The following is a 12,594-nucleotide window of genomic DNA, read 5'->3' on the forward strand; positions in this document are numbered from 1 at the left end:
GTTTAGTTAAAGGAGTTTGTGAAACCATTGGGGTCATGCAAATGCACGAGATTCTCATCTCTTGTCATTTAAAAAGAGTATCTGGTCCTTGCAATTGAAAAGAAAAGCTTGAAAATAAAATATATTTTCCTTAATCTTAAAAAACAATACAGGGTACAGAGAAGGGTGTATGTAGGGACATGGCAGTGTTAAAATCCAAGCACTTGCCCAGAGATCTGACCAAGGGAAGCAACAGCTCTGCTATAACAGACTGCAGCATCTCCAGATACTTTCCAGAGATGTAAATATCCCAGGGACTGAAGCTGGACAAATTCAACCTTGAAATGAGCCGCAGCTCTCTTGCAGCAATGGCAGCTGCGTACTGCGACAGCATGCGAGGGGAGCGGTGCCTGCACCGGGGCTTGCAGCCTTCCAAGCGAGATTAGCTCATTTCAACCACACGGTTTTGATGCAGAGACTGGGAGGAAGGGCTCTGCCTGCAAGCAGAGAGCTGAGGGGTGAAGCCATGAGGATTTCTTGCCTTGTCCAAGTGCTTCGAGATCATCTGGTCTGAAAGCTCAGTGTCCTGTGCCAGTTGGGGAGGGAGAGAGCTGAGGGTGCTTCGATCATCCTCCTTTCATCGGGCTGGAGCACCAGGCTGCTGCTGTGAACTGTCAAACCCTCCCTGGCAGTGCCAGGCCCATGCTGGCACCTCATCACTTCCCATGTCAGCCCACAGCAGCTCTGCTCTTCCCAGGGTAGCTGGGTTTTAATCTGGCCTGAGTGACAGGGCTCAATGTTCAACTGAAATGCAGTGACTTGTGACATCCAAAAATGCAGAAAAGATTATCTAATTACTTCAACTGGACTTAAACTCCAGGAAAATACAAAGCCAGACAGTTTGGGGATGTTTTCTGTTAGTTTGGACTCAGCCAGTGGTGCAAAGTCATAACTAAAGATGTCCCAGTGTTGTGGTGGGAACTCTCACTGGTGTGGGAGTGCAGAGGGTCACTTCTTCCTCCAGAAGAGCTGGGGAAGGAGGAGATGGATCTGTCTGTGCTCTGGAAGTACCAGAGATCACTCTAGACATTTCTGATCAAAGGCTGGGGGGAGACCAGGACCATGTAATGACTGCAGTAATTACTGGGTACTTCTTTGAAGATGTCTCAGGTATCTGTATTGTGTGTTATGATCTGTATTATTTAGGCACCTTCCACTGCCTAAAGGGGCTCCAGGAGAGCTGGAGAGGCACTTAGATGAGGGCCTGGAGTGACAGGACAAGGTTTCCCACTGCCAGAGGGCAGGGATGGAAGGGATACTGAGAAGAAATTCTTCCCTGTGAAGGTGGTGAGGCCCTGGCACAGGGTGCCCAGAGCAGCTGTGGCTGCCCCTGGATCCCTGGCAGTGCCCAAGGCCAGGTTGGATAGAACTTGGAGAACCCTGGGATAGTGGAAGGTGTCCCTGCCCATGGCAGGGGTGGAAAAAATGGACTTTAAGGTCCCTTCCAATCCAAACCAGTCTATAATTCTATGAGAGCCCTGTATTTTATCAAATCTTTGGGTACTTTTATAATACAGATTTGAGGTTACAGCTCTGTCATGTTTTAACACTTCAGTATTGTAAATTGTCTTTCCTAGCTCAAATTCTACCATATTTGCTCTCTCCCAGAGGATAAGTCTACAAAGCTCATGAGCAAATTCTACCCGAGCCTTTCAGGATGCTGTGAACATCACTGACAGCCGTTGTGAAAAAGTTGGGTCTGGGTTTCTTTCAAAAGTGTGAAATAAATTTCAGAGCTCTCATACTCAAACCAGCCTGGTAAATTGCCCTAAATGAGCACCAAGTGTCATCTTGTATGGATGACAGAGGAACCTGGAATGCAGCTGAGAAGCCTTTGGACAAGCAGGAAGAAGTGGGCTGGGGCCATGGGGAGCTGACCTGGCAGAGGGGCCAAGTGGATTGATTTAAGAGATGTGACCATACACTGGATGTGGAGGAGCTGGGGGACTGAGATGAGGTGCAGTAGTTGGTCAGGCCCTGCTCCAGGATGACAATGATGGGACCTCCAGGTTGGGTGGTTGAGATCTGATCTGGCTTCACTTCCCTGGTAAGCACAAGGCTGGGATAAGCTGATATGGGGTGGAAGTAAACCAGAAAATAGGGAATTTCTCATCTTAACACCTTAAGACAGGAAGACGAGCAACCTCAGCTGATCTAAGACGGAAGCACAGAGCACATTGACAGCCAAGCCATGAAACTCTGCACTGCAGGAATTAACCATCGTGCCCAAGGTGGAGAGCTTGGGTGAAAAGTTAATCCTGATACAATTAGAGACAGCATTGGAACAGCAAAATCGTGGAGTCGCAGGTCACAGATGCCACCAAGACCTTGCAGTGTGTCAAGTCTTGCAGGAATGGGACAGGAGTGTAACAGAAATCATCTGCTCATGCTTCAGAGGATGGCTCAGTATTCTGAGAGAGCTGGGGAAGGTTTCTCTGTCCACCCAATGAGGTGCTTGACCTTGAAGAACTCAGGCAAGAATATCATGTCCGACCAAGGACACAAAATCCAAACAAATTAAAATGTATCTGGACTGATGTTCAGGTATGTTAAAAGAGTTTCCTGACCTTTACAGGGATTGTTTTATTCCCTGGAGCATCACATTTTATTACTCTTGCCTTTTACATAATTTATCATAGAAAAATATTATTTTGGCTATAAAATTATTTGCCTTCATTTAATGTCTGCAATAGTATTTAACTTTCTGGTCCTTTTTGGAACTAATTTCCCCAGGCAAATTACATCCTGTGCCAAAAGATTCTTGTCATTAATGTCACGGAATGGGACACCACAGGGGTGGTCATTTCTTTGATAACCTCGAAAGCAACAGAGTAGAGCACCTCATTGGAATCATTCTCTCACAGGTTTTCCAGAGGAAAGGATCCCATTTTATCCTGTGCTGATTATCACCATCACCTCAGTCACTTTGCTGCCCTGCTATGATCCCCTTAATCTGAACAGGGTTCCCAGAGAAGCTGTGGCTGCCCCTTCCCTGGGAGTGTTCAAGGTCAGGTTGGACGACGCTTGGAGCAACCCGAGATAGTGGAAGGTGTCCCTGCCCATGGCAGGGGGTAGAATGGGATGGTCTTCAAAATCCCTTCCAAACCAGTCTGTCATTCCATATTTCTATGAACTAAAAGCCATAATGACAATAATTAGTTCTACTTTCACCTGAGCCCATTATTTAGGAGCTCATGCAAACTTAAATTGAAAGGCGATTAATGCTAAAAAAAAAGGTTTTCTTGCTAAAGCACTCATGTTGTGTTTGGGAGAAACTCTGGACTGAGTCACCAGGAAAGGTTTGGGTTTGGCTCTGTGCTGGGCACCCAAGAAGTGCCAGGTATGATTCAGGCAGCCAAAACAAGGTGATAGGAGGGATGCAAGATGCATCCAACTGGGATGCATGAGAGCCAGGCTGCCCAAAGAGCTGTCTGAGAGAACAACAGGGTTGGAGAAATAGTAGAGCCTTTAAACTGGTTGTTGCAATAACAAAAAAAGATAAAGAATTTGGTTTGAATCAAACATGAAAAATTTGCTGAAGGAGAAGGTGAGTGGATTGATGTGTTTCAGTAATTTTGTCCTATCTTACTCCGTTTATTTTCCCTGTTTTGGAGATAAAAGCCGTTTTTAAAGCTTTGCTTACACAGCAGGGCAATTAGGTGTTTTTACTGTCAATTAATAAATCAGAACTTTTGAGTGCTTTCAAAATTCTGAAAGCTGAAACTTTGGGAGGTTTTCTGAGTACTTACTGAAGCCCTGAACACACCAGAGTTATCTGTGGAAGGTGACGATTTCCACAACCACCTTATCTGCTAGAAAAAGGGTGAAAAGCGTCATCATCCTCCAGCTTATGGGGCAACGTGGGGCTGGGCCAGTTGCACTTTCTACTAGTCCCAAACCAGTGAGCATTGAGCTTCAAGCTCCTGTAGAAGTTGCTCTTTTTTTACACAAAACAAGATAAAAACTCTTGTGATGGGGGAAGAGCGTGTCTGGAGGCACAAACAGGTGGTTGGTTAATGCATTCCCCTTGTCAGCCCAGCTCAGTGCCCTCCCTGCCCTGATGAATATTGAAGAATTTCATACAAATTGGAACTGGTTCAGCAGGACAGTTTTCCATGACCCAGCCCAGAAAGGCTTCCTGGTCGCCGCTGGGGGCCCTTTGCTCTATGGGAGGAGTGCACAGTCCGCAGGAAGAAATTCTTCCCTGGGAGGGTGGGGAGGCCCTGGCACAGGTTTGCCCAGAAAAGCTGTGGCTACACCATCCCTGGAGGTGTCCAGGGGCTTGGAGCAGCCTGGTCTGGTGGAAGGTGGAAGGTGTCCCTGCCCATGGCACAGGGTTGGAACAAAGGGGCTTTAAGGTCCCTTCCCACCCAAACCATTCCATGATTCTATGACTGCACATGGCAGTGCCAGAGCAAGGACAGGGCAGCCACCTGAGTCTGTACCATTCTCCAAGAACTTGGGCATAGTTAACTCTTGGAGCCTAATGCAGAGGGTGAGGGACCTGTCTGCCACCTAAATCCAAAACATTTCACAGCTGGCTTTTGACTCAGCAGGGAGAGAGACAGAGAGGCTGATACTACAGAAGAGCTTGGGGTTGCTCTCTGGATGACTATGGGAGTTCAGCAGAGTTTCTGATGAAAAATAAAAATTTTCAAGAGTTGTGATGAGTTGAATCCACAGCAAAAAGCTTAAAGGCTAGTGTGGGAGCTAGGATTAAGACTGAGAAGATACAGAGAGTTTCCCAGGAATTAAGCTCCTTGAGATAACCAAGTCTTGCACTGAAGCTGTGACTGGTAGCAAGAAGAGGCAGAGGGACTGGCAAGGCTGAATAGAGCAGGAGAAATTGCAGAGACATACTGTTGTGGCTGCCTCCACCCACCAGGACAATGGCAGAGCAGGGAAAAATGCCACCAGTGTCCCCATGGCCTGGCTTGACAGTGGCTCAGCAGAGTTTTGCACACAGGTGACTAACAGGATGGTGGTGAGACTGTGAGCTTGGCCAGAGTTTTCTTGGGAACACCAGATTTTGCTGCAGAAAAAAATAAGGACAGAACACAAGGAGGGCATTTCCAAATGTCATCCCAGACACTTACGTGAAGTCACTGCATTGCTGTTTGCATTGCTACTGATTAGAAAAAAAATGCAAGCTATATGTAGAGACAGGAAAAAACCAGAACAAGGATATTTATAGTAATGAATTACTACCACAAAAGACATATGCAGTGTGTCCAAGTAGGTTAATAAATGCTTGGATAGCACTGAATTGAAAGGAACAATGCTTAGTGTGGTCAAAAGTGCTGAGCACTTGATTACAGAATCATAGGATACAGTTGTTTGGAAGGGACCTTAAACCCTAATTCCTTCTACCCCTCTGCCATGGGCAGGGACACCTTCCACTATTCCAATTGCTCCAAGCCCCGTCCAGCCTGGCCTTGGACACTCCAGGGATTCAGAGGCAGCCACAGCTGCCCTGAACACCTTGTGCTAGGGCCTCCTCACCCTCACAGGGAAGATTTTTTTTCTAATACCTAAGCTAAACCTACTCTCAATCTGAACCCATTCCTCCTTGTCTTGTCACTACATGCTCTTGTAAATAGTCTTGTCCCATCCTTCCTTTCAGTTCCCTGTAGGTACTGGAAGACCTTGTCTCTGTGATGCCATCATGGAATGAGCAGAGGAATGAAATGGCATGGGAGGAATCTGGAGACACCTTTCAAGGGATGAGGAATCACCCAATCTCTCTGGTTTGAAGACCCTAACAGGCCACTGCTCTGAGCTGTGTGCAGGGAACAGAATGACTGAGGGAAGCACCAGCCCTGGTGGGAAGGATGAGGTCTTGCTCCAAGATACAGGTTCAGGCAAGAGGTAGAGCCCGTGTGAATTGGGCAGAGGGGAGGGTGAGCAGTATTCATGCCTGAGCTCACAGCTCAGCACCCAAGCTCAGACTGTACATCTGGGATTCAGCTCACGTCAAGCTGTGAGTGGCAGCACCCGAAGAGCTTGTGAATGCTCTCTCCTACTGATGGTGCAATGGGAAGGCCACATCTTTAACCAGGGGACAAGACAAGGAGGTGGGAAACACTGAAATCTTCCCATCTCAAGTAGCCAGAGTGTATCTATGGGCATCCTGCCTTTCTCTGTGCTCAGGGAAGGGATCTTTCACCATAATCTGCAGAAAAAAAAAAATGTTCTGTGTCTTTTTTTTTGGCCCGTGTTGGCTGAAAACACCCATAAACCACTAATTGCCACTGCTAAAAGGGAGCTGGCAGACATGAAATTTGCCCAGATTACCCAGATTACTATTTTATGTGTAGAAATATGATTTTTGAACTGACTGTGGGGCAGGTTGCAAGCTGGTGTCAGAGAGATGAGAAACCATAATGTTGCAGAGCTCAGGCATTTTTTGTAGCAGTTTACTTTAGAAATAAAATAAATGGACTGTTGTGTCTCAGACAAAGTCTGAGATTCATCGAGCAACAAGCCTGAGTGAGAGCACAAAGATTTATACAGATTTTTCTTAATAGTTTTTCAGGCATGGCAAAGTTACAGGCAACTTCAGCCAAAAGGCTTAAGAAAGAAGGACCCCCTCAGAGTGACAGATTCAATTATGCTGATGACAGAAGACTGTTTTTTCCTGAACTGATACTCTCACTTTGGTAAGATAGCCTTACCCATTACCTCGGGGATTCCTCCACATCAGAGTTAGATGGTCCTGACAGATGATGGGCAGGATTCTGAGCAATTTGCAGAAAAGTCCAAGTCTGCATCCAGTCCCCATTAGACTCTATTCAACAAGTAGGTAGGAAATGGCTTTACATTAATGAAAAGGAAAGCAGAATCAGATCTGATTGGTGCTTGTGGGATATCACCCACAGAACATGTTTAGCCACCTGCAAATACTCTTTCTGCATGAAATGAAGCAAGGAAACCCTTTAGGATGTGTGTCAATCTCTGTAACCCAAGGAGACAAGGCTTTGCAGAAGTTCACAGACACACAGCTAAACACAAAACAGTGCTGTGATTGCGGTCCCTGGGTTACCACCACTTCCTGAACACCACGGAATTCACACACACAATGAAAATCAGAAGCCAGAAACAACAGTTATTTCACATAAAATTGCTCCACAATCCCATGAGTGCAGGGTGTGTGTAACCAGATTTGCCTGGAGAAAGAATAGCAGCACCTTCTGCAGCAGCTGGGAGGAGAGGAGGCAACAGGCTCTGGGCTTTTCTTCTGTCCTAGAACAGCTTTGGCAGCACATGGGGATGGTAAATCCACCAGGTGCTGGGACATAACGTTACCAGGAAAAACAGACTCCCAATCCCAACGAGAACTCCTGTGATGGTGCCACAGTGACTACAAGTTACAGGGCAGAGCTCCTCAGAAGTTATTTCAAACACTGCTAATTGTTTGGCTGTAAGGTTTTGAGGTCATAAGCTATAGAAATGATACTTCCATGTTTTGGGTGGGGAAGGAAGGTAGGATCTCAGGAACTGTGTCTTTAAGCAGCTTAGTCCTGGAGACAGGAAGTCTGGCGATGGGCTGCAGCAGTGCAGATTTTATTATGCAATTTCTCTTGGAACTAGTCCCCGAATAAAGGAGTTATCCATTAAGCACCTGCTTCACCCTCCCTCCTGAGCATCACAAATGAAGGCCTCAGGAATCCTTTCAAGGGCTTACCCATCAGTGGGGGAGCAGGGAGCCATGCACTGGAGTCCAGACTGAGAATATTGGTGTATTTGACATATAGTGTCTTTCAAAGAGTTTCTCTTCATTATTAAATCCTCCTGCTCTCTTTGAGTTTGTTGCATGTTTGGCATTACTAGTGAGTGAGGCCATCCAAGTCTTGCAGTACTGACACCAAAGGGCTGTGATACCCAGGGTACTCTTAGGCCTTCAGGGTATTTAATCATAGCCCTCTTTCCAAGGGGCAGCTGGTAACAGCCGAGGTCTTCCTCTCCCTCCTGCCATTAACCCAGCGCTGTTCTGATCCCATGGCAGGGGATCTGATCCCCTTAGGGGCCATCCTAAGGGGACATTTCACCACAGAGAAGCTGCAGGACACAGCAGCAGTAGGATCCTCCTCCTCTGCCCCTGCTGCCTGGGGTGAAGGATTCCCTCCCTCCAAAGCACCTCCTTTCCCTCCCACTCTGCTCCTGGGACTTGCAGCCCCGCTTTGACTTCACTGGTGTGGCAAGCCTGGCACTTGCTGTAAAGACAGAGGAGCTCTCCCAGCTCATCATGGCCTCCATACATCCTCTGCTTTTCTCCCAACAGCGGGTACACAGCATTTCCCTCAGAGGCACCGACACAGCAGCTCCTGTCACAGCACTGGGGCTGTCAGCGCCTCAGCAGCTGTGTGCTCAGGGCTGCAGTACTGCTGTAACATGGGTGTGCTGCCCAGCACCAGGCAGCATGAACATCCTCTGGAGAGTGGCAGTAGCCATGGGACCACTCAGGATCTGTCCCCAGTGGTAAATCTCCATCCTGACTTTATCCCAGAGCTGCAGAGTTAGTGCAGCAGCAGGGAAGGGGGTGATGAGGAAGTGCTATGGAGGGCTCCTGGTGTCAGCCACTCCAGCATATCCTTAAATGATGTAATTGAAAAACCACAGCTTCCTTTGGGTTTGAGGGGCTTTAAACACCAGCTCGTTCCACCTTCCTGCCATGGGCAGGGACACCTTCCACTAGCTCAGGTTGCCCAGGCTGTAATGACCAAGGCAAGCACAAAGAGTGATCCAAGACACAGTTCAAAATACACCAACTAAACTTGTTAAAAAGTTCAAGCAGGAGCCAGAAAAAGACCCTGTTGTCCTCGGCTGTGACTTAGAATCTGATGTGACTCCCACCCCTCACCTCCAACAGCAAAACATTTTCCTTTAACCTAAACTGGAATAAATGCTTTATACCACAGTAAAATGCTGCTGGACAGGAGCTGCTGCTTTTACATCTAGAGGCACTGTGAGACACCAAACCCTGTCCCACACTGAAACATCCTGAAACAGATGGGAACTCATTGCTTTTGAAGGAAATTAAAGCAGGCACAACCAGAGAGCACTTACTTGTGTAGCTAATGAGTAGTGCAGTGATAGAAACAGAGGCCTGACAGACCTCCACGTGATTACAGCCAGACCTCAGCAAGGACAGGCACCATGTAAATAAATACAGAATTTGCAAGTAAATGTAATGAAATTCATGTAAATGTAGAAGTAAATGTAATGAATTCGAGTTTTGCAGTAAACAAAACGCAGACTTACTCTTTGCAAAGTAATCTGTCATTATAGATCTCCTTCAAACCAATAAATTATTGCTGTTGAATCCATCTCAGCTTATGGAGCTTGTCAACAAATCCTCAGAATTGTGTCCAGATCTTCTCCAGCCTCTCCTCCCATTGTGGCTACCTTTGGAGGACATTCCAACATGAAGATGATGAAAACAGCCCCAAGCAACCAGTTTGGGTACAAGGAGCTCTGCTGCCACACACGTCACCGGGGCTTATATGACCTGATTCTCAGGTTGGGAACCAGTATGGAAATCTATGGAAGTATATGAGCTCCAGTCTTCTAAACCTGTTTTGGGCTGGGGAAGTCTGTCTAGACAGAGCAGAAAGTGTTTGTAAAGTGAGGCTGGGGTTTGATGCTGGTGCCTGAGAGTGGGTCAGCTCCGATGGGACACTTGCCCTTGTGTGTGGCTGCTCTGAGGGCATGGGGAAAAATGGGGGCACGGGGAAAAATGGGGGCACGGGGAAAAATGGGGGCACGGGGGAAAATGGGGGCACTGAGGGGGAGCTTGGGAGGGGATGTTGTGATGGGCGCATTGAGAGGGAATGTCCACAGTAGAATTGAGAGGGGGAACTGCAGGGGGTAACTGAGAGGGGACATGCTGAGGGGGACATTGAGAGAGATCCTGTCTGTGGACTGAGAAGGGAAGTTGAGAGGTGACTGAGGGGAAACTGAGAAGGGAGACTGTGAGGGGGATGGCTGTGAAGGGGGCATTGAGAGGGGACATCTTTGGTGAGACTGAGAAGGCAAACTGGAAATACAACTGTGAGGGACTGATAGGTGTCTGAGAGGGAAAATTGAGGACGATTCAGGGAGAGATGAGAGGGGACATCCATGGTGGGATTGAGAGGAGAGACAGGGGTGAGGGCTCTTAGGAGTATGTGGGGAGGAAAGACTATGAGGAGGCATTGAGCCATCCGTGGTGGTAGTGAAAGGGGAGATTGTGTGGGTGACTCTGAAAGGACTGAGAGGGGAAGGGGGGATCATGGGCAGACATGGAGGGGACACTGTGCGGGGGCACTGCGACATCCGAGGGGAGTCAGAGAGGGGATGTGGGGGGAGACTGGCAAACGACTGAAGTGAGGGATCTGAGGGACTGAAGGGAGACTCTGAAGGGCCAATGAGCCATCCATGGTGGGACTGCGAGGGGAGATTGTGGGGGTCCCTACGAGGGGACTGAGGAGAAACGGGGACTGTGGGGAGGCATGGAGGGGTCGCCGTGAGGGGAGCACTGAGACATCTCTGGTGGGACTGAGGGGAGACTGCGGGGGACGCTGTGAGGGTGGAACAGACATCTGAGGGGAGTCGGAACACTGTGAGGGGACAGCTCTGGGTCCTGAGGGGGAGCAAACAGGAAAGACCAGGCGAGGACTTTGTGGGTGGGAGGGAGAGAAATGCACTCTGAGGGGACTGAAGGGAGATTATGAGGGGGCACCGGGAGCAGGCACCTGAGACATCTGAGGGCAAACGGAGAGGGGACGCTGCGAGGGGGTGCTGCGGGGGGAAGCCCCGACTGAAGCAAACAGGGCAGACCGAGGCGGTAGCGGGGCGCACCGAGGCGGGGCAGGGCGGCGGAGAGCGAGCGCACAGCACCGCCGGCACGGCGTGCGGGGCGGGGTCGCCGCCCGACCCTCCCGCCGCTCCCGAGCCCCTCAGCGGAGCAACTGAGGACGGCGCCGGCCGCTTCCGGCGCCGCGCGCGCCTTTCCGGCAGGGCGGGGCCGCGCCGCGAGCGCGCTGACGCAGCGCGCAGGCCCCGCCCCCGCCCCGCCCCCGAGGGCTCTGGAAAAGAGAAGAGAAAAAAAAACTTTTTTTTTTAATTGAGGAATCAACAGCCGCCATCTTGTCGCGGAGCCGGAGCGCGGCGCGGGCGGAGCGGGCCGGGCCGGGCCGGGCCGGGGCAGCGGGGCCGCCCCGCCGCCGCACGGGGCAGCCGCGCCGAGCGCCGCCGACGCGCACAGGGGGCTCGAGCCAGCGGGGCGCAGCCGCCCGGAGCCAACCGACCGCCGCCGCCGCCACCGGGAGCCGCCGCCGCCGCCGCGCCGCGCTCATTGTTTTGGGGCGTTTTTGGGGGGTCGGCGCGGTTTTCCGCTTTTTGGTGATTTTTTTTCCTTTTTTTTAATTTTTGCCCCCCCCCCCCCCCCCCCCCCGCTCCCTTCTCTTCTCCTCCCCCCCCCCTCCTCCCTCCCCTACCTCAGCCGCGGGCGGGCGGCGGGCGGGGGCCGGGGCGAAGCCGCCGCCGCGGAGGGGAGGGGACGGGGCGAGGCGAGGGGAGCGTGTGGGGGGGCGGAATGCGCCCCGAGTGACGGCCTGAGCCGCCATCCGGGCACCGCGGCGGGGGGAGCGCCCGGGAGGAGCGCGGCCGGCAGGGAGGGGGCGCTGGGCCCTTCGCTCCCCGCCCCGAGCCCTCCTCCCTGCGGCCTGCGGCGGCCCGGCATGGGGGAGCGGGGGCGGCCGGCCGGGCACTGAGCGGCGCTGTTGGGTTCCCGTGCGGCGGAGGAGCGGGGACAGCGAGCTCGGCCCCCCCCGGGCACCCCCCGACAACGATCGCCGGCTCCGCCGCTCCGGCCACCATGGCGGAGAACTTACTCGACGGGCCGCCCAACCCCAAGCGAGCCAAGCTCAACTCGCCGGGCTTCTCCGCCAGCGATAGCACAGGTAAGGCCGCGGGGGTGGCTCGGGTGGGGCTCTACGCCGGTTCTCCCCCACACACCCCCCCGCCCCCGCCGCCCCGCCGGAGGGGGGGCCTGCGGGACCGCCCGCCCTGCCGCGGTTCCTGGCGGGGGTGGGTTGGGCCTCCTGCAGTCGAAGTTACCGGGCGGGACCCGTACGCCAAGTACCGTCCCGGCTATAAATAGCGGTTGGAAAGAGACGTTTTTCGAGTTAGGTTTCCCATCTTTTCCTCCATCATCTTCGTTTTTAGTGCCTCGGTTTGGGTGATGGGGGTGGACAGGTGAGCGGAGTGCGGGTAGGGAAGCGACCGTCCTGCTTGTTGTACGATCGTGGAATGGTTCGGGTAGGAGGGGACCTTAAAGCCCGTCTTGTTCTATCTTCTGCCATGGGCAGGGACACCTTCCACTATCCCAGGTTGCTCCTAGCTCCGTCCAGCCTGGCCTTGGACACTTCTAGGGTTGGGGCAGATGCAGTTTCTCTTAGCAGCCTGTGCGGAGGGCCTCACTGTCGTCAAAGGAAGGAATTTCTTCCCGATACGGAATCTAAATCTACCCTTCTTCAACTTGGAAGGGTAGTTAAGTTTCTGTCTACTCCTTAA

General features: G+C 51.3%; 1 protein-coding gene and 1 long non-coding RNA gene across 7 annotated transcripts in view; one reads left to right on the top strand and one right to left on the bottom strand.

The window, feature by feature from the left end:
* Window positions 1–9,296: 9,296 nt before the first annotated feature.
* On the bottom strand, window positions 9,297–11,559 carry LOC144247174 (uncharacterized). Its single transcript, XR_013340874.1, has 2 exons — window positions 11,517–11,559; window positions 9,297–9,444 (listed from the first exon to the last, which is right to left on the bottom strand). It is a non-coding gene; the product is annotated as an uncharacterized LOC144247174 (long non-coding RNA).
* A 186-nt stretch (window positions 11,560–11,745) lies between these two features.
* Window positions 11,746–12,594, top strand: part of CREBBP (CREB binding lysine acetyltransferase) — a 95,055-nt gene continuing 94,206 nt past the window's right edge. For 4 of the 6 annotated variants that reach the window (XM_021540802.3, XM_021540807.3, XM_021540805.3 and 1 more), the window contains exon 1: window positions 11,747–11,981. In XM_021540802.3, coding sequence (XP_021396477.2) covers window positions 11,897–11,981 — 85 coding nt within the window. In that variant the 5' untranslated portion in view covers window positions 11,747–11,896. Of the gene's footprint in view, window positions 11,982–12,594 lie in introns of all 6 variants that reach the window. The other 2 variants (XM_021540803.3, XM_021540804.3) reach the window with 1 other exon arrangement.

This window comes from Lonchura striata, chromosome 16 (genome assembly GCF_046129695.1).
Source record: "Lonchura striata isolate bLonStr1 chromosome 16, bLonStr1.mat, whole genome shotgun sequence".
NCBI lineage: Eukaryota > Metazoa > Chordata > Aves > Passeriformes > Estrildidae > Lonchura > Lonchura striata.